We start from the raw sequence: 20643 nt of genomic DNA, 5'->3' as shown, positions 1-20643 counted from the left end.
GACGAGACTATTATCTCAAGTCAGACATGAGGAAACAGAAGTTAAGAAACTTGCCTGAGCGCATACAACTTGTAGGCAGCCAAGCAAATATTCCCCCAGGCAGGCTGTGACCCAGCCCTCCCTCCTAACCACCGCCCTGACACTGCCTCTCACTCTGACTGACTACCCTTCAGCGTTTGGTGGGCTTGAGGTTATTGGTTTTGAGTAATTTGGGAAGCAGAGCTGGTTAATCATTGATGGGTTGAACAATTTTTTAAAACTCCTGAATCTATAACAGCACATCAGATCTTTTTTGCGTGGGGGTTACTTCAAACTTTCAAGAACAGATAATTCCATGCTAACTGATGTATGTATATGCATGTGCTGTACAGCAGTACGAACAGTCATGTGGCTTGTGTCCAAGCCTGTCTACGTGAGATGTGCATGTATGTGTAAGATGCACTTGAGTAGTGGATGGGGGGTATGAAGGACATTTTTATGCATTTGGTATATGTGTATATGTGTGTGGTGAGCTTATGTAGTATGTATGTGATGTGTGTATACATGTTTGTTGTATCATTGCATGATGTGTGTGTACATGCGGCATGCACATGTGCATGGTGTACGTGTGGTATGTGGTGTGTGTCCATATGCTATGCATGAGTGTGTGTGTGTGTGTGTGATGCGGGTCTGTGTAATGTGCCGAGTTTGATGTATGTGTGAGTGTACGTGTTATGTGTATGCATGCATCTGTATGTGTTTTGGGTGCTGTGTATATGTGTGTCCTACCCACATGCATACCAGCCACACATATGCATACCACATAACATACCTACACATACAGCTTGCCCTCGCCAAGCATACCACGCACAGGCATGCATATGATGTACACAGATGCATACCACATGCACAGCACACGTGTGCATCCATACATGCTACACACACATTACATGGACACACATATGAAACACACATGACCACACTGCACACTCTCTTACCACCTCCACACTCATACCATCCACACATGCACCACCCTACACCCCACGCTGGGAGTCAGAGCTGGCCTGGACCCCAGGAGATGGCTGCAGAGGGCGAATGTTTGGGAATAAGTACCACTTGTGAGGTTCACATTCAATCTGAGCACAGCCACCCTGTTTCCAATTCAAAAAGATCCCCGTGCAGCTCTGTGGACTCTGCCTCAATTTCCTCCAGAGAGGATTCTCTGAAATTCTTGATGAAATTCACAGTTGCAGAGTCACAGCCTCTGGGGGGTCTGTGCTCAGGAACGCGTGGCACACGGAAGCGCCTGCCAGTCCTAACTCAGCCCTGATCATTTCTTGGGGCACAGCCCAGATGTCACCTCACCCAGGAAGCCTTTGACCCTTGCAGGATGGGGTACCCCTGTTCCGCATTCCCCTGGCTCCCCTTTTTCCACTGGTCACATGGTATTCATAATTTTATACTTTTATGGTTTATAATATAAAGTTGCTAATATTTAATTATAATATTATGTGTTCCATCTCTGTCTTCCCAAGTGGACCTTAACTCCAGAAAGGCAGACTGTGCCCCATCCTGCTGGCATCCCCGGTGCTCAGCCAAGGACCTGGCCGAGAGGAGCTGCTCTGTTGTTTGTATTCTTGCTGAATGAACGCATCGAATTTTAGCATTGTGGACTCTGAAAATTAATTTAAAAATTAATCTGTGCCATGTTGCCCACATTCCAATCCAGTGTAAAAATTTATATATATCTCTCCAGGGAGGAATTACTACTGGGCAATTTTGGGACCAGCTATGCCTGCCTTCTGGGGTGGGGGGTGGGGGATGTCTCAGCCTCGGCCCAGGTTGTGCCTCCTGCTTGGACCAAGATGTGTTTTGTAGGGGGAGGTGTGAGATGGAGAAACCTGAGGAAGGCGCTTGGCCCTGGGAAGGGTGAGAGGGGTTGGTCCCTGGGCCAGCTCTGTGGGCAGTGGGGACAGGCTGCAGGCAGGAGTTAAGGGTGTTCACAATGTTGGGGCCACTGTTCTTGGGTCTGGCAATAACCTGGAGCCTCAAGGTGTGAGGGACCCCAACCGCAGATTGGCCCTGGCAGGTGGAGGATGCTGCAGGGAGAACCTGGCCCACGACAAGGCTGGGGGACCCAGGGCTGGCAACTTTGGGAGCACAGGGTTGGGGAGTGGGAGAGCCCATGGCAGAGACCCCAGTGTTTTTACAGCCGGTGTGAACCTGGGTTCTTGGAGGCTCTGTGGGTCGTGGCCACCATCATTGCAGGATGGAATAGAAAACATGCAGCAGACACTGCATCCCAGGAAAGAGGAAGCCCCTGGAGTGGGGCTTGGGTGGTTGTTTCGGGGCTGAAAGTCTTGCAGTTGCAGGTAAGGCCAGAGCCAGAGACATTCGGAGCAATACAGATGCGGCCCCACTTGGGCCATGCGCATAGTCAGTATGGTAGGCTGTTGCCTTAGAACATACGGGCCTGAGATGGGGATTCTGGTTCAAGTGATTTACTGAGTGGGTGCTCTCAGAAGGGAGTCACATCCTCAGAGCAGGGCGGGGTGGGGAGAAGGAGCTTAGCAAGGATGGTGTTGCCGCTGGAGGCGGCTTCAGGCTGCTCCCGGGGACTCGGGTTGTGAATGGGACCACAGAGTTGGCGTCTCCATTATTTGGTCGTTAGCTGTGGCAGCTCTCGGGGGCAATGACTGGGATGGCACTCAGGACCTGGGGATGGGCTCTGGCAACAGAAGAGCCCGGGGAGAGGGGGACACCAGTGCCAACTACTGCAGTCGGCACTACAGACTGAATGATTGTGTCCTCCCGGAATTTGATTATTGGAATCGTAACCCTCAATGGGCCAGTATTTGGAGGCGGAGCCTTCGGAAGGTGACTGAGTGGAGCCCTCAGGATTGGGGTGAGTGCTGTTAAATTCTGGAGAGCGCCCTCCCCTCCCGCCCTGTCGGACACAGTGAGAGGATGGACGTTTACGAACCAGCAAGTGAACCCTCACCTGACACTGAAGCTGCCAGCGCCTTGATCTTAGACCTCCCAGCCTCCACAACTGAGCAGTAAGTTTGCGTTGCTGTGAGCCACCTGGCCCATGGCACTCTGTTATGGCAGCTGGGATGGACTAAGACAGTCGCTGTCCACTCCATGGCCCTGAAATTGGCCTTTAGGCTCTATTCTCACTCTCACTCTCTGGGCCCCAGAACACACCCGTGCGACAGTCCCTGATATCTGCAGGCAGGGCGCTTAGGTTCTGCTTGGGGCCTCTGAGTGTCCCGTGCAGCCTAGAGGGGGTGGCCTTGGCGTGTGGACGCCTGGAACGGACTCCTGAGCTCCTGGTGCAGCTGTGAGGGATGGCAGCAGGGCTCTGCTTCAGCACCACTGTACAAGGAGGGCCTTGTACTCTTGTCATTGTGGGCTGTCTGCGTGGATCCCAGTGATGCTGTTTTCACAAACATGGAAGCAAGAGTTGAATATTAAACTGTCTCAGCCGTCGTGTTACTGACAAGCCCCACGTAGAAAAGGAAATTGTAACCACATGAAATATTTATGCTGCACGTTGCGGTGCTGCTGCTGACGGGACGGCAGGTGGCTGGTTGGTTTGGGGTTTTCTTTTTTATTTTTCCAAAGTGGATTACAAAATGCCCTCCAGTGAGGAAACTGCACCCCACTCCTGGGCTGTCATCAGAAAGGAGGGGGTTTACCGTGATTGGAGAGTGAGAGGCTGGGAGAGCTGTCCTGAGTGTGGGGGCTCCTCTGTCTGGGTCCCGAGCCTGGCTGGGAGCGGGGGCACCTGTCCCCACCTCAAAATGGCTGCATCACAGGGTGCAAGAGTTGCAGCCTCCCACCAGGCAATTGGTATTTTTCCAGATGTAGTTAAAACAGTCAACTATTATTTGCCTTTTGTTGTTGTTTGTTGTTGTTGTTAGTATCACCATCTAACATCTGCTGTTAGATGAAATCTGGTTTAAAGAATCCCCTGTCTAGGATGCTTCCTACACTCAGGTTTGAAAAACCCCTTGGCCTCCTCCCTGGATTCCCACCGCTCACCTCCACAAGCCTGGGAGGCCCCATCCTCCAGAGGAAGGGCTCGCCACTGTCACCAGCTGATGCAAGTTCCTGTGTGGTGGCGTTCTTGCCCACACCCCTTTTCATCATCACAAGAGCCCTACGGGTCTGTCCCACTGTTACCCCCTTAGAGGGCAAGACTGAGGTCAGAGTGGTCCCATCACCCACACACAAACCCACACGGGCTGGTAAAAGTCAGGCAAGACTTCGACCCGTGTCTGTCTGGCCCAAGGGGCTCTATGCCACTTTAGGGGGTTCAACCCTGGCTCACCAAGGGCAAGGAGACACAGACTTGTTTTCAGCTTTTCAGAAGTTTTATTATAAAGAGATTTGAGAGAAGCACTGGGCACCAAGACAGACACTCGCCAGGGCCAGGAAACAGCTGCAAACGACGTCAAGAACCCAAACCCAAACCAAACCCCAAAACCACGCACACAGTAGGATAAGCTGCAACTTTGTTCTCAAGGTTTCTTCATAAATAGACAAAAGTCGTTGCCGGCAATTTAAAATAGATGAACACATGATTAAAAGGAGAGCAGTGCTCCGGGGTGGCTAGCAAGCGTCCGGTCCTTGCTGTGAGGATGACGAAACGGTTTGGCAGCCGCTTTTGTGCACGTCTCCCTTAAGATAAAACTTAAAAATGTGCTAAGGATCATATAAAATGCTTTTTACCGTAAAGGAAACTACTTTTTTTCCCCACAAAATAATCTTACAGATGTCTTCAGCACAGTTCTAAAACACGTAGTCAACTACTTACACGGAACCAACAGTTTCTAGGTTTCGCAATCTTTTGTTCACACTGGAAAACCGATGTGCACGTCTATGCCGGGGGCCAGCCCTCTGGCCCATGCATCTGGGGTGGGTGTCCGTTGGTAAGCGACCCCGCTAGGGGCAGCCCACGTGGGCTGGAGCTGGGGCCGGGTGTCCAGACATAGGGTACTGTGCGCAGGGCGAGGACAGGGTCCACAGTTACCCTGGAGCAAGCAGGTCAGCGAGCAGAAGGTTCCTGCAGGTTCTTTGGGCTGGCGGCGGGCAGTGGGCTGCCTCTGCAGAGTCTGGTGGGAGGTTGAGGAAGAGACTCAGCCCCCGGGCAATGGGTGTGTCACTGCTCTCTCCGATTGGCCACCCTGCCTCTGGCCAGGGCCTCTTTTCTGCTGTCAGCCCTTCAGGCTCTGAGCAGTGCCTTCCAGCGAGCCTCAGGGATGGTGGGGAGGTGGGATTAGGTGAGGTAGAGCGATTTGTCCCTGGGGAGCAGGCTGTGTGAGAGAGAGTGAGAGAGAGAGAGAGAGAGAGAGAGAGAAGGGGCTGTCAAAGCTGTTGGGTACCTCCCCAGGCCAGGGGAGCACCAGGACCCCTGCACTGTACGCCCCCACCCCCACCCCCACCACTGGATTCAGCTGCCCCTCTGTGGCTGAATGAGGGACTTGCAGCTGCTCCCCCACCCCCACCCACCTCTGCACCAAGCAGAACCAAACCCCTCCTGGAAACCCAGCAGGGGACCACCCAGTCCTCAGCTCTGGGTGAAAGGGCAGTAGTGTGTCTGTCTTTCATCGAGGCACATGCCGATGTCACCATTGCTCTCACATGGGTTTTTAATCACAGGAATTTGTAAATCTCAAACTGAATTAAGGGAGGACAGGTGCTTTTTATGTTTTTAAAATAGGGCCCTGCTGGGGTCCGACCTCCATGCTGGATGTGATGCGCCAGCCTCAGGAGGCTTGGACATTGTATGACACTCCCCTACATACCCTAAGTATTCTGACTTTTGAGAAGGAAACTTGGGGACAGGAAAGGGCTGGGGTAGGAGAGTCTGCACCTGCTTGGGGTGCAGGGAAGGGATTCTTGCTGAGCTGAGTCCGCCCACTCACGTAGAATCTCACTTCAGGCATATCAGAAATGGGGCATGCGCGGTGGTCATTTGTTCAGTGTCCAAGGGCGCTGGCGGGATCAGCAGAGGAACCAGCCCTGTGCTGAGAGGCCGAGGCTAGGGCTGGGGGCAGCGGTTCTCAGCAGCAAGGTGGCCACCCGACAAGTGTGCTGTGCCTTCCAGGGTGTGGCGCTATCGCTGGGACAGCTGCTTGGCACTACGTCCCCCAGGTGTGGCTGCGGGACTTGTTCTTGCCAAGGGAATGGGAACCTGGCTGGCGGGTTAAGGAGCAAGTGTCCCTCCTCACTGCATTCTCCCTCTCCTGCTGGCTGCAGTGAAAGGTCACTCTTCCCCGGAGCTGGGGTGGCGTGGATCCAGGAAGACTTTCTAGAGGGAGGTGTTAGCATGGGTTTGAAAAGTGGAGGGCAGGACAGGAACAGAGACCCGAGACAGGAGGACTAGGGAGGACACTGGGGTGCATGCGGAAGGGGTCTCTAAGGTGTCTGTAATTCCTTGGGATAGACAGTGGGTCCCTTCTCCCACCGTGTCCCACCAAGGTCCCCTGTCCTGCATTCTTAGCTGTTCTAGTCTTGGGAGCTGCCCTGCCCAGTGGGCTACACTCCCCCCGGGGGCAGCCCACAGCCAAGGGCTGACTGATGAAGGGTTCAAAAAGCCAGCTCCCTGACCTCCAGGTGGGAGCCACTCTAGCACCGTTCGTGCTCCAGGGCTCCCATGGGGTGAGGCAGAAGCAAGTCTTCAGCTGAGGCCACATCCCCCCTCAGTTCCTTCCCCCACCCTGTCCTGCCTCCCTCACCCCCTTCTCCTGCAAGCTTTCCCCAGTGCATCCCCAAAGGCACCCAATCCCTGCTGCCTCAGGCTGTGCTTCTAGGGAACCGGCCTAAGATGCAGGACTCATCGGTGAATGTCACGTGGAAGCACTTGTGAAAAAAACAGAAGCAAGGAAGCAGCAGCAAGACTGAAGACTAGTCAGTTTCCCAAGCAGGCCTCAGCATCAGGCCAGCAGGGTCGTTCTGGGGCCTGGCTCTGCGGTGTCATCTGAGATATCGATCCCCTCGGCAAGGCTGACAGTGACTGCAGGGTCCTCCCCTGTCCACGTTGCCCTTGGCCATTCTCCCATCCCTGGCCATCCTGTTCCCACTCTCCCTGGCCGGCAGGACAAAGGCAGGGACGGGCGAGGACTAACCTGCAGGTGCCGATGCCACACTCCCCACTGGGGTAGCTGCTGTCCCAGTCCCCGCTGCTGGTGGGGTTGGATGGGCCAGGTGAGCAGGATCCCGAGCTGCTGGGGAACTCAGAGATGTGCGGGAAGTCCTACAGAGGGGGAGGGAGGAGGCCATGAGCCAAGGAGAGATGAGGGGGCAGACTGTCCCAGGCCTCCCGGGGTGAGAGCCCATGTGTCCAAGGGTGTCCTCACGGAAGAGACGCTGCCTCCAGGGCTGCTGCCTTGCTCCCAGTAGAACACTTTTCAAAATGTTCAACCCTTGTCTTGGCTGAATCAGGGGCTGAAGGACTTGGCTTTCAGGGCCTTTCCCTTTCTGGGCCTCAGTTTCTCGATCTGTAAAATGGAATTACTGAGCCCAATGACCTCTAAGGGCCATGTGAACCTTGTAGCAATCTCTGTGGAACAATTAGCAGGGGTAAGGTCTCGAAGGCTTTGGGAAGGGCCAGGGCTAGGGCTGAGGATGCAGGAAGCGGGGACTGGAATATCATAAGAGTCAGTCTGGCAGCCTGTGAACTGTTCACTGCAGCCAGTGCATCTCAGGTAAGGTGTGAGAGACCCACTTCCTAGATGTGGTAACTGAGGCTCAGAGAGGTCAGGTGCCAAGGCTGAGGTTATATCACTGGTGAGTGGCAGGGCCAGGGTTTGAAAGGGCAAAGCCGCTTCCCCTCCCCACACGGTCACAGAAGGGCTGTTCTGCTCTTCCCTGCTTACCTGTGGCCCTGGAGGTGAGGGGCTCATCGCCAGCTGCACCTGGAGTGCCATGGGGGTGGGCAGGACAGGGGGCTGGGGGGCTGGCGACATGCTAACAGGTGGACTGAGGAGGGCGCCCTGGGCGTGAGGGGGCAGTGACAGCTGCTGGTGCAGTGTGGGGCTGAGTGGGAAGGAGGGTGGCGGCGGCGGGGACGCACTGAGGCCTGGCAGCAGAGACTTGGAGCCCAGCGTCCGGGCAAGGCTGGCTGGGGAGGCCCCACTGCGGAAGGCCTGCAGGTCCGACGGCGTCAGGAAGGAGGCCAGGCCTGGCATGGCATACATGGGCTGCTTGGGTGGGAGCATTTTGGCTGGCGGGTTTGCCTGAGTGCTCTTGGTCTCACCTTGATCCGGGGAGCTCTGGAAGGAGACAGATATCAGTCACTGGAGAACAGAAGAGGGATGAGCCAGAACATGGGCTGTGAGGCCAGGAGGCTCTGCAACCCACTGACATGGCTGCTGGCTGGCTCTCTTGGGAGAGAGCTTGGACTAACCAGAGATAGCACAGGGTCCTTAGTCCCCTTGGCTCTGACCAGCCAGCCACCCACTGCTTTTATCTTTGGGGGGCTCCCCTGCCCTTGGGGGAATCCATGTTCCTCAGCCTGGCCAGTGAGACAAGCACCATCCCACTGAGCCAGCTCTAATCATGCTCCTTCCAGCCTCTGTGCCTTTGTAGATGTTGTTCCCTTGACTTTGAACCACCTTTTACTTGGCCTCTTATGTACCAATTTGGATGCCATCTCCTCTGTAACAGGAACAACACCCACCTCCACTTGGGCCATGCATCCGCAGCCACACTTAGCTTCCTACGTTGCTGGTGTTGACAGAGGAGGCCGACGGTGTGGTGAGGAGGTGCCATATTTTGGGGTAGCGTGTCCCAAGCCCCATCAGCAGTCAGAAGTGAAGGCCACATAAAACTGGCAAAACTGGGTTTGAATCCTAGTGCGGCCACTTTAACAAACTGGATCTTTTCAGGCAAGTCGCTCAACCCCTCTGGGTGTTGGGTTCTTGTTGGAAGAAGCCAATGAAATGCATGTAAAGTACCCAGAATGAGCCTGGCACGCTGTAGGTGCCCTGCAAATATGACCATGTAGGTCTGACCCATTCTTTCTAAGACCTGGGGTGCTGACCCTTCCTGCGGGCCCCAGTTCTTGCTCCATTCCTCAAGTGGCCCCACTCTGATCAGGGCTGTGCCTGGAGATTCCGGGTGTTACCTTGGAGACGAGGCTAGCCCGGTAGGCTGCCAGGGCCTTCAGATATTCCTTCTTCGCTGCTTCTGTCTTCCTCTTATAGGCCTGGAAGAGTCAACACATGAGCAATACTGGGGAGAAAGTTACAGAGGAGATGCTGTGCGGGGTCCTGGGGTGGGAAGGCATGGATTCAAGGATCATGAATGGACGAGGGTGGTGGGGTCAGAAGCTGAGTCAGCCAGCCACTGGCCCCTTTCTGGGAGCACTGCAGAGAAATTGTGGAGACCAGGCCATATCCCAGTTCCTCAGCCAAGTCACTGTGTGGCCTTGGCCAACATGCTTCACCTCTCTGGGCCTCCAGGCTGTATCAGCACAACTGATCACAGAAAGACAAGGCCCTTTGAAGCCCCCATTCTGAGCCAGCACGGTGCAGATTTCTTAATGCTGAACCACCTTCGCAACCTAGAATGAACCTACTTGTTCATAGTATTTTAGTTTGGATTCAGTTTGCTAATATTTTTTATTAAACATTTTAGACCTAGGTTCATATGTTATTGTAGGATTAGTCCCAGTTTGTTTGCACCTCCTTGTTTCCATGGCTTTTGGTAGAAACGAGGAGGTGCGAATGACTTGGAGCTTAGCCTTGTGTGACTTGTGTTGGCCAATAAGACAAGCACAAATGTGATGCACGCAGAGACTGACAAAGTGATCACATATTGGTGAGCCCTCTTGCTACTCTTGGAACTCTTAATTAAAAAATTTTTTGTACATGAATAAGTTCTTTAATGGTGATTTCTGAGATTTTGGTGCACCCACCACCTGAGCAGTGTACACTGTACCTGATGTATAGTCTTTTATCCTTCACCACCATCCTTTTCCCCAAGTCCCCAAGGTTCATTGTATCATTCATTATGCCTTTGCGTCCTCATAGCTTAGTTCCCACTTATGAGAACATACAATGTTTGGTTTTCCATTCCTGAGTTACTTCACTTAGAATAATTGTCTCCAATTCCATCCAGGTTGCTGCAAATGACATTATTTCCTTCCTTTTTATGGCTGAGTAGTATTTCATGGTGTGTGTGTGTGTACATATATATACACGTACATATACGTGTGTATACACACATATATATGTACACACACATATGTACACACACATATATATGTACACACACACCACATTTTCTTTATCTACTTGTTGATTGATGGGCATTTGGGCTGGTTCCATATTTTTGCAATTGCAAATTGGGCTGCTACAAACATGTGTGCAAGTATATTTTTTGTATAATTTCTTCTCGTCTGGGTGGATACCCAACAGTGGGATTGCTGGGTCAAACAGTAGATCTACTTTTAGTTCTTTGAGGAATCTCCACACTGTTTTTCATAGTGGATGTACTAGTTTATATTCCCACCAACAGTGTAAAAGTATTCCCTTTTTGCCACATCCATGCCAACATCTATTTTTTGATTATGGACATTCTTGCAGGAGTAAAGTGGTTTTGATTTGCATTTCCCTGATCATAATGATGTTAAGTATTTTTTAATATGTTTGTTGGCCATTTGTATATTTTCTCTTGAGAATTGTCTATTCATCTCCTTAGCCCAGTTTTTGATGGGATTGTTTTTTTCTTGCTGAGTTGAGTTCCTTTGTAGATTCTGGATATTAGTCCTTTGTTGGAAGTATAGATTATGAAGATTTTCTCCCACTCTGTGGGTTGTCTGTTTACTCTGCTGGTTCTTTTGCTGTGCAGCTTTTTAGTTTAATTAAATCCCATCTATTTATCTTTGTTTTTGTTGCACTTGCTTTTGGGTTCTTGGTCATGAAGTCTTTGCCTAAGCCAATGTCTAGAAGGGTTTTTCCAGTGTTATCTTCTAGAATTTTTAGGATTTCAGGTCTTAGATTTAAGTCTTTGATCCATTTTGAGTTGACTTTTATATAAGGTGAGAGATGAGGATCCAGTTTCACTCTTCTACATGTGGCTTGCCAATTATCCCAGCACCATTTGTTGAATAAGATGTCCTTTCCCCACTTCATGTTTTTGTTTGCTTTGTCAAAGATCAGTTGGTCGTAAGGATTTGGCTTTATTTCTGGGTTCTCTATTCTTTTCCATTGGTCTATATGCCTATTTTTATACCAGTAGCATGCTGTTCTGGTGACTATGGCCTTATAGTATAGTTTGAAGTCGGGTAATGTGATGCCTCCAGATTTGTTCTTTTTGCTTAGTCATGCTTTGGCTATGAGGGCTCTTTTTTGATTCCACATGAATTTTAGGATTGTTTTTTCTAGTTCTGTGAAGAATGATGGCGGTATTTTGATGGGAAGCATTGAATTTATAGATTGCTTTTGGCAGTATGGTCATTTTCACACTATTGATTCTACCCATCCATGAGCATGGGATGTGTTTCCATTTGTTTCATCTATGATTTCTTTCAGCAGTGTTTTGTAGTTTTCCTTGTAGAGGTCTTCCACCTCCTGGGTTAGGTATATTCCTAAGTATTTTTTTAATTTATTTATTTATTTGCAGCTAAAGGGGGTTGAGTTCTTGATGTGATTCTCAGCTTGGTCACTGTTGGTGTATCGCAGAGCTATTGATTTGTGTACATTTTGTATCTTGAAACTTTGCTGAATTCATTTACCAGTTCTAGGAGCTTTTTGAATGAGTCTTTAGGGTTTTCTAGGTATATGGTAATCCCATCAGCAAACAACGACGGTTTGACTTCCTCTTTACTGATTTGGTGCCCTTTACTTCTTTCTCTTGTCTGATTGCTCTGGCCAGGACTTCCAGCACTGCACTGAATAAAAGTAGTGGTGGTGGGCATCCTTGTCTTGTTCTAGTTCCCAGGGCGAATGCTTTCAACTTTTCCCCATTCAGTATAATGTTGGCTCTGGATTTATCATAGATGGCTTTTATTACCTTAAGGTGTGTCCCTTCTATGCCGATTTTGCTGAGGGTTTTAATCAAAGGGATGCTCAATTTTGTCAAATGCTTTTTCTGTGTGTATTGAGATGATCATGTGGTTTCAAATTCTGTTTATGTGGTATATCACATTTATTGACTCGTGTATGTTAAACCATTCCTGCATCCATGGTATGAAACCCTCTTGATCATGGTGGATTATCTTTCTGATACAACACTGGATTCAGTTAGCTAGTATTGTGTTGAGGATTTTTGCATTCATGTTCATCTAGGTATACAATCATGTCATCAGCAAACAGCAACACTTTGACTTCCTCTTTACAGATTTGGATGCTCTTTCTTTCTCTTGTCTGATTGCTCTGGCTAGGACTTCCAGTACTCTGTTGAATAGAAGTGGTAAGAGTGGGCATCCTTGTCTTGTTCCAGTTCTCAGGGGGAATGCTTTCAATTTTTCCCCATTCAGTATAATGTTGGCTCCGGTTTATCATAGATGGCTTTTATTACCTTAAAGTATGTCCCTTCTATGCTGATTTTGGGCATAGAAGGAATACTGGCCTGTAGTTTTCTTTTTTTGTTGTTGTTATGTCCTTTCCTGGTTTGGGTATTAGGGTGATTGACTGGCTTCATAGAATAATTTAGGAAGGATTCCCTCTTTATTTTGTGGAATAGTGTCCTTTAAAAGTCTGATAGAATTCAGCTCTGAATGTATCTGGTCCTGGCCTTTTTTTGTTGGTAACTTTTTAATTACCATTTCAATCTCACTGCTTGTTATTGGTCTGGTTTAATCTAGGAGGGTTGTATATTTCCAGGAATTTATCCATCTCCTCTAGGTTTTCTAGTTTATGTACATAAAGGTATTCATAGTAGTCTTAAAGGATCTTTTGTATTTCTGTGGTATCGGTTGTAATATCTCATGTTTTGTTTCTAATTGAGCTTATTTGGATCTTCTCTCCTTTTCTTGGTTAATCTCACTAATGGTCTATCAGTTTTATTTATCTTTTCAAAGCACCAGCTTTTTGTTTATCTTTGGTATTTTTTGGTTTCAATTTCATTTAGTTCTGCTCTGATCTTGGTCATGTTTTTCTTCTGCTGCGTTTGAGTTTGGTGTGTTCTCTCTCTTTAGTTCCTTGAGGCGTGACCTTACATTGTCTATTTGTGCTCTTTGAGACTTTTTGATGTAGTCATTTAATGCTATGACCTTTCCTCTTAGCACCACTTTTGCTGTATCCCAGAGGTTTTGATAGGTTATGTTACTATTATCGTTCAGTTCAAAGAATTTTATAATATCCATCTTGATTTCATTGTTGACCCAACAATCATTCAGGAGCAGGTTATTTAACTATTTCCATGTATTTGCATTGTTTTGAGTGTTCCTTTTGGAGCTGATTTCCAGTTTTATTCCACTGTGGTCTGAGAGAGTACTTGATATAATTCCTATTTTCTTAAATTTGTTGGGACTTGTTTTATGGCCTATTGTATGGTCTATCTTGGAGAACGTTCCATGTGCTGATGAACAGAATGTATATTCTGCAGTTGTTGGGTAGAATGTTCTATAAATATCTGTTAAGTCCATTTGTTGTAGGGTATAGTTTAAGTTCATTGTTTCTTTGTTGACTTTGTCTTGATGACCTGTCTAGTGCTGTCAGTGGAGTATTGAAGTTTCCCACTATTGTTGTTTTACTGTCTATCTTTCTCATTTCTTAGGTCTAGTAGTAATTATTTTTTTTAAATTTGGGAGCTCCAATGTTAGATGCATATAAATTTAGGATTGTGGTATTTTCCTGTTGGACTAGTTTTATTATATAATGTCCCTCTTTGTCTTTTTAAACTGCTGTTGCTTTAAAGTTTGTTTGGTCTGATATAAGAATAGCTATTCCTGCTCACTTTTGGTATCCATTTGCATGGAGTATCTTTTTCCACCCCTTTACCTAAAGGTTATCTCTGCATTATAACATATTCCACATAAGACTCACCTGCTTATGTGTCAGGTGAGTCTGTTGAAGACAGCAGGTACTAAGTTGGTCAATTATTCATTCTGCCATTCTGTATTTTTAAGTGGAGCATTTAGGCCATTTACATTCAGTGCTAGTATTGAGATGTGCGGTACTATTCTATTCGTTGTGCTATTTGTTGCCCAAATACCCTGTGGTTTTTTAAAAAATTGTGTTACTATTTTAGAGGTCCTGTGAGATTTATGCTTTAAGGAGATTCCATTTTTGTGTATTTCAAAAATTTGTTTCAAGATTGAGCTTCTTTTAGTAGTAGTTGCAGTGCTGGCTTGGCAGTGGCAAATTCTCTCCGCATTGCTTTGAAAAAAAGAACTGTAATGAAGCTTAGTTTTGCTGGATACAAAATTCTTGGCTAATTGTTTAAGGAGGCTAAAAATAGGACCCCAATCCCTTCTAGCTTGTAGGGTTTCTGCTAAGAAATCTGCTTTTAATCTGAAAGGTTTTCCTTTCCTTCTTTTTTGTGATAAGTTTCCCAGGTGTTCTTTGAACTTCTTGTATTTGGATGTCTAGATCTCTAGCAAGGCCAGGGAAGTTTTCCTCAATTATTCCCTCAAATATATTTTCCAAACTTTTAGATTTCTCTTCTTCCTCAGGAACACCAATGATTCTTAGATTTGGTCATTTAACATAATCCCAAACTTCTTGGAGGCTTTGTTCATCTGTTAAAATTTTTGTCTTTGTTGAATTGGGTTAATTTGAAAGCCTTGTCTTTGAGCTCTGAAGTTCTTTCTTCTACTTGTTCAATTCAATTGCTGAGACTTCCCAGCGTATTTTGCATTTCTCTAAGTGTGTCCTTCATTTCCAGAAGTTGTGATTGTTTTTATTCTATTTCACTGGAGATTTTTCCATTCATAGCCTGTATAATTCTTTTTTATTTTAAGTTGGACTTCACCTTTCTCTGGTGCCTCCTTGATTAGCTTAACAATCAACCTTCTGAATTCTTTTTCTGGCAATTCAGAGATTTTGTCTTGGTTTGGATCCATTGCTGTTGAGCTAGTGTTATCTTTTGGGGGTGTTAAATAACCTTGTTTTGTCATATTACCAGAATTATTCTTCTGGTTCCTTCTCATTTGGGTAAACTATGTCAGAGGGAAGATCTGGGACTCAAGGCTGCTGTTCAGATTCTCCTGTCCCTTGGGGTTCTCCCCCTTCCCCTAGGGATGTGGTTTCCTGAGAGCCCTGCTGCAGTGATTGCTATTTCTTTTCTGGATCTAGCCACCCAGCAGAGCAACCAGGCTCTGGGCTAGTACTGGGGAGTGTCTGCAAAGAGTCCTGTGATGTGATCTGACTTCAGGTCTCTCCTCCATGGATATCAACACCTGGTCCAGTGGAAGTAGCAGGGGAGTGAAGTGGACTCCATGAGGGTCCTTGGTTGTATTTTTAAGTGCACTGGTTTTGTGTTGGTTGGCCTCTAGCCAGGAGGTAGCACTTTCTAGAGTGCATCAGCTGCAGTAGTATAGGGAGGATACAAGCTTGCTCTAGTGTCAGGTGGTGGGCGGGGCCATGGAGTTCCCAAGAGAGATTATGTCCTTTGTCTTAGGCTAACAGGGCAGGTAGAGAAAGACCATCAGGTAGGGGCAGGGTTAGGTGGGGTTTGCTGCAGATGCTGTGGGGCTTGTGGTTCCCAGAGGGATTATGGCTGACTCTGCTGTATCACACAGGTCGTCAGGGAAGTGAGGGAAAGCTGGCAGCCACAGGCTGGTCTCACTCCCACCATGCACCCCCAACAGCACCGAGTTTATTTCCAGGCAGCTAGTGAACAGGGCTGAAAATTTGCCCCAGGCTACAGGCCTCCCAGCTGAGAAAGCAAGCCAACTCACAATTCCTTGGCTGTCCCAGAGAGCCTGCAGCAGCAATCCACATCCTTCAAAGGGTCTGTGGATTCTTTTGGCTTTCCTAGTATGTTCCTGTGGCAGTTCTTGGAGCAAAAGTTCACAATGTGAGTCTCCATGCACTGCTCTGTCTGTCCAAGTGGGAGCTGCAAGTTAGTCCTGCCTCTTTCCTGCCATTTTTCTGCTCTAAAACTGCTCTTGGAACTCTGACTTGCTATGTGAATAAGCATGAGCTAGTCTGCTGGATGATGAAAGACACATGGCCCAGTTTGGCTCCACTGCTCCAGCTGACAGCCATCCAACTCCCAGAAGCAGAGATGCCTAATTTACTGTAGTTGGCTGGGCTCACCCATTTGCATCAGTGGTCAAGAGCAGCAGCAGAACCATCCTGCTGAGCCCAGCACAGTTCATGGACTCTCAGAATCATAAGTTGAATAAATGATTATTGTTTTAAGCCATTAAATTTTGGTATTGTTTATTACACATTCAAAATTAAACGATGCAGTTAGCTTCATTATGTTTTAGTTTCAAGGTTACATTGTATATAAAGACTTCTGAAGGTTTTCTTATTTTTCTAAGTCTTGGAATTATTAGCTCTTTGATGATTTGAAAGAACTTTCCTATCCATCACCTAGGCTTGAAACTTTTGGGGGACAGGCAGGGTTTTTTTTAATTTCCTATTATTTTCTCACTACCTCTCTCGGTTATTAGTGTATTAATAGTAAAATAGGAATATAAGTCACATTTCTAAATGTGATTTCAAAAACTGACACAAGCTAACATCCAGCCTTATGCTTAATAGTGAAACATGAGAGGTAATGCAAAGTAAGAAGACCACTATCCCCACCATTGCTGAACATCTCTTTTTTAGAAGTCCTAGTCAACATAACTGGGAAAAGAAAACAAAATTAGAAATCTGAGAAGTGAGGAGACAAAATAAGGGGACATGGCTGGATGTAGTGGCTCATGCCTCTAATCCCAGCACTTTGGGAGGCCAAGGTGGGAGGATCATTTGAGGCTAAGAGTTTGTCAGCCTGAGCAACACAGCAAGACCCTGTCTCTACAAAAAAATGAAAAAAATTTTGTGGGGCATGGTGATGCATGGCACGCCTGTAGTCCAGCTACTTGGGAAGCTGAGCTGGGAAAATTGCTTGAGCCCAGGAGTTCAAGGCTGCAGTGAGCTATGATCGTGCCACTGACCTCTAGCCTGTGTGACAGAGCAACACCCTGTCTCTTAAAAAAACAAATAACAAGACAAAATTATCATTTGTAAAAGATATATATGTATAAATATGTGTATAATTATAGACTTTTTTTTAAACCTAGCAGACTCAGGAATTAAAAATGATCAGAAATGATAAAATAGTAAGCTTGGCAGTTACAAATTAAATTCCTAACTTTTTATACTCAACAATTTTCTAGGAAAATGGGGAGAAACAAGCCATTTATAACGTATTAAGTAAAAGGAGAGATATGCCCATTATTGGATGGAAATAAATATATGCCAAGTTCTTGGGTTAGAAATAAAACATCAGACAGGTAAGCAGAAATGAAACCGACACAGGGGCTGGGACTTTCAACCACCTTTGCTTGCCTCTGGGCTGTGCTGAATGAGGTCAGAGAAAGCATCGGTGGAGGGAGTGCCTGGGGACAGAGCACTTGAGACCACTGTCTCCCCAGACTGTATAAAAGGGCAAGGAAATCCCCCCACCAAACAAAAACAACCTGAAGTCTTTTGAAAGGGAATTGGTTGCCAACGAAACACATAAGGGAAAATGACAGACGTCCCTATAGCAAAAGCCGCAGTGCCCTGCCAATATCCCCCAGTCCTTACCCCTGTCCTACAAACATGCTCTACTTTCAGCTGCTACCGGCTATATTCCTTTGCCTGAGGGTCCCTCTGGTGGCAGGAGCCTGGCATGTGTAGCAGGCCAGAGGTGCTGCAGAAGTAATGTCCCCTGGAGCAGCTCTGAAGGAATGCTGGTGTCCACCCCAGCATCCTTGCCCCTCAGACAGGATGACCCTGAGGCCTGGCACGTTCTAAGCAGGATTGTGCTCCGGTTGCCCATGGTGGATTCTCCTGGGACAATGTGCCGTTTCCTGGCTGCCCTCCTTTCCCTGTCCCATTTCCCCACTCCCCTACCAGAGGTGGGGGTCATCTCACAAATAAACTCTCTGCATTATAACATATTCCAAAATTACCTAAAATTTTAGAATACGGTAAAGAAGATGTTTCAAATAAGTCAGTAATTCATCTCTCTGCCCCAAGCCTGCTACTTTCCCCATATTTCCCATCCAGTGACTGGCATCTCCATTTACTCAGACTGGAAGCCAGATGCAAGGAGGCTCCCAGGACATGCTCTGTGTCCCCTACCCCAAACCATTCTGGAAGATGCTCCAGACCCTACCTTCCCCCACCTGGATCACTGTGCACACTCCACATCCACTCCTACCTGCCTTATGCTGCCGTTCCAGGCTCTCCTCTGCATAAAACTCTTCACTGGTTTTCTCTCCTCTTAGAACAGGGCCTGACTACTTCCAAGGTCTGCAAAGCCCAGCGTGGCCTGGCCCCAGCCCTCCTTTCCAGCTCTGTCTCTGCCATGGGGACTCTCATTGTCTCCTCTCTGGCCATCCTGGTCTCCTTTCAGTCCCCTGTGCTTTCCAGCCTCCTTCCCTTACCAGGCCTCCCTGTCTGGAACACTTCCCCTCCTCCAAAGAGAACTCACTCTTCAGGTCTCACCTAGTGACCTGACCCCCGGGACAATGTCCGTCCCTGCTCTTTCCACTCTCATGAACTATGTACCCTCCTGGTACATGACACAATCACAATTGTAATTTTACATTTATTCATCTGCTTATTTGATTCATGTCTCTCATGCCAACAGCCCAGTTGAGGCTCCTGCTTCTACAGATGTGAGTTCAAATCCGGACTCTACCTTGATTCATGCTGGTGACCCTGGGCGAGTCACTTTACCTCTTGGTGTCTCTACCAAACAGGAAAGCAATGGCTACTCCACAGGGTGTTGTAAGGATTCAGTGAAATACCGGAGGGAGAGCCCAGCCCGGACATGAGCTCAAAGAATGAGTAGCCAGCACCCCTGTTTATATTATAGACATGAAAACTGAGGCTCAGAGAGTTTAGGTGGTCAGCCTGAGGTCACACAGCTGGCAACTCCATTTGCCTACCAGCTAGTTCTGCTCTCTATTCTCCCTGGAGGCCTTTAGAGGAGGCCACAGGCACACGGTCAGTGGGATACGAAGCTCTGGCCTGGACTCCAGACTTTTAGGGTTGGGGGGACAAGATGGATGGAGATGCTTGTTCTCATTTTATCAAGGGGGAAGCAGAAGTTCAGAGAGTGGTTAAGTTGCTAGTAAATGCAGTTGGTTAGTAGAATTGGAAGGCAGCTAGCTTCCCAGTTTACAGAAGGGCAACCTGAGTCCAGGAAAGACCTCTGCAAGAGTCTAGTTCCAGAGCTGGGCCTGGTTTCAGACCTTCAAAGTGTGTCCTTGGCTCCAGGACCACAAAGCCTCAGGGGATGGCCCAGAAAGAGAGGGAGGCTCACCTGCTTCTGTTCCTCTCCCAGGCTGTCCCACATGGAGGCCACAATTTTGGACACATCACCGAAAGTGGCACTGGGGTTCTGACCCTTGATGGCGGCCTGAGTGTCTCTGAAGAAGAGTGCGTAGGCCGACACAGGCTTCTGCGGCTCATTGGGGTCCTTCTTTTTCTTCTTCTTTGGGTTCTTGGCCTTTTTTCCTGGGTCAGCTGAAGGTCTCTTTTCTCCCGAGATCTGCCCGAGTGAGAAGTGTCAGAAAACCAAAGAAGCCCAAGGTCCTCCTGCCAAAGGCGATCAACACAGACTCGGCCGAGCTGCACATCCCCAGCCCTGCTCATGCACAGATAACCACTCGCGTGATGGAGGGGGCAATGGACAGACACATATATACACACCCTGGGTGGGTGTTTAACTCATTAAAGAGAATCGGCATGATTATAAAGTTGATTCAGAGAAATGCAGGAGGAGAAGACGACTGTATAGTCACTGAAAGAATGGAAAGAATGCTGGAATTACATTACTAAATTACACGTGAAACTGGTTAGTGCCCAACAGAGCACTAAAACTATCACCTTTGGGACTTTTAATCTTTTCTACTGGACAGAAATTTGCATCTCTACCAGGCAAAGTTAATTCACCTTATAATCAGACAAAAATCACTTACATCTCTTATCACTTTTCCCCCGCCCAAGGTAACATCTTCTTTTACAGAGTTGTGAAATCCCCTAATCAATAATGAATAACGAATCAAAGCAAAGGTCCAGTTTCCTAGAGAATCAGATAATTATTGAGTGAGCCTGTTAGCCAATGCTTTGGTATGACATTGAAAGAATGTGCAGTCATTTGGGGGCCTACTTCCAAGTTTGGAGTGTGTGTGCATGTGTGTATATGTGTATATACGTGTGTGTGTGTGTGTATCTGCCCTCCCACTTGTGAGCACAATCCCCAAAAAGGATCCTGCATTACAAAAGGCTGGTCTCCACCACCATGTTTCAGCTGTGCAGCTTTGAGCAGGTGGCTTAGTCCCTGGACCCTGTGAAGTGGGGAGGGGATGAGGCTAAAGCGACTGTTACTGCATCAGCCCTGGAGCCAGTGGCTTCACCCTGGACAGACTGCAGGACCACGATCCTGTGAACACTTGACTTGGGGCTTCCAGGATGGGGTGGTGGTTGGGATGCCCACCACAGACCTCAGTGGGTCTCTGTTGGGTCACTCAAGCCATGTAGGAACAGGGAA

At 47.9% G+C, this 20643-nt stretch overlaps 1 protein-coding gene across 5 annotated transcripts in view; it reads right to left on the bottom strand.

Moving 5' to 3' along the window:
* Window positions 1–4336: 4336 nt before the first annotated feature.
* The window catches only part of TOX2 (TOX high mobility group box family member 2), a 155246-nt gene continuing 138939 nt past the window's right edge, over window positions 4337–20643 (bottom strand). For 3 of the 5 annotated variants that reach the window (XM_054467711.2, XM_054467712.2, XM_054467710.2), the window contains exons 5-9: window positions 19414–19641; window positions 9116–9196; window positions 7866–8261; window positions 7116–7243; window positions 4337–5300 (exon numbers count right to left, since the gene is read on the bottom strand). In XM_054467711.2, the coding sequence (XP_054323686.1) occupies window positions 5264–5300; window positions 7116–7243; window positions 7866–8261; window positions 9116–9196; window positions 19414–19641 (870 nt within the window). In that variant the 3' untranslated portion in view covers window positions 4337–5263. Of the gene's footprint in view, window positions 5301–5561; window positions 6299–7115; window positions 7244–7865; window positions 8262–9115; window positions 9197–19413; window positions 19642–20643 lie in introns of those variants that run through there. The other 2 variants (XM_054467708.2, XM_054467709.2) reach the window with 1 other exon arrangement.

This window comes from Pongo pygmaeus, chromosome 21 (assembly GCF_028885625.2).
Source record: "Pongo pygmaeus isolate AG05252 chromosome 21, NHGRI_mPonPyg2-v2.0_pri, whole genome shotgun sequence".
NCBI classification, from domain to species: Eukaryota; Metazoa; Chordata; class Mammalia; order Primates; family Hominidae; genus Pongo; species Pongo pygmaeus.
This window is presented reverse-complemented; position numbering and strand designations above follow the sequence as displayed.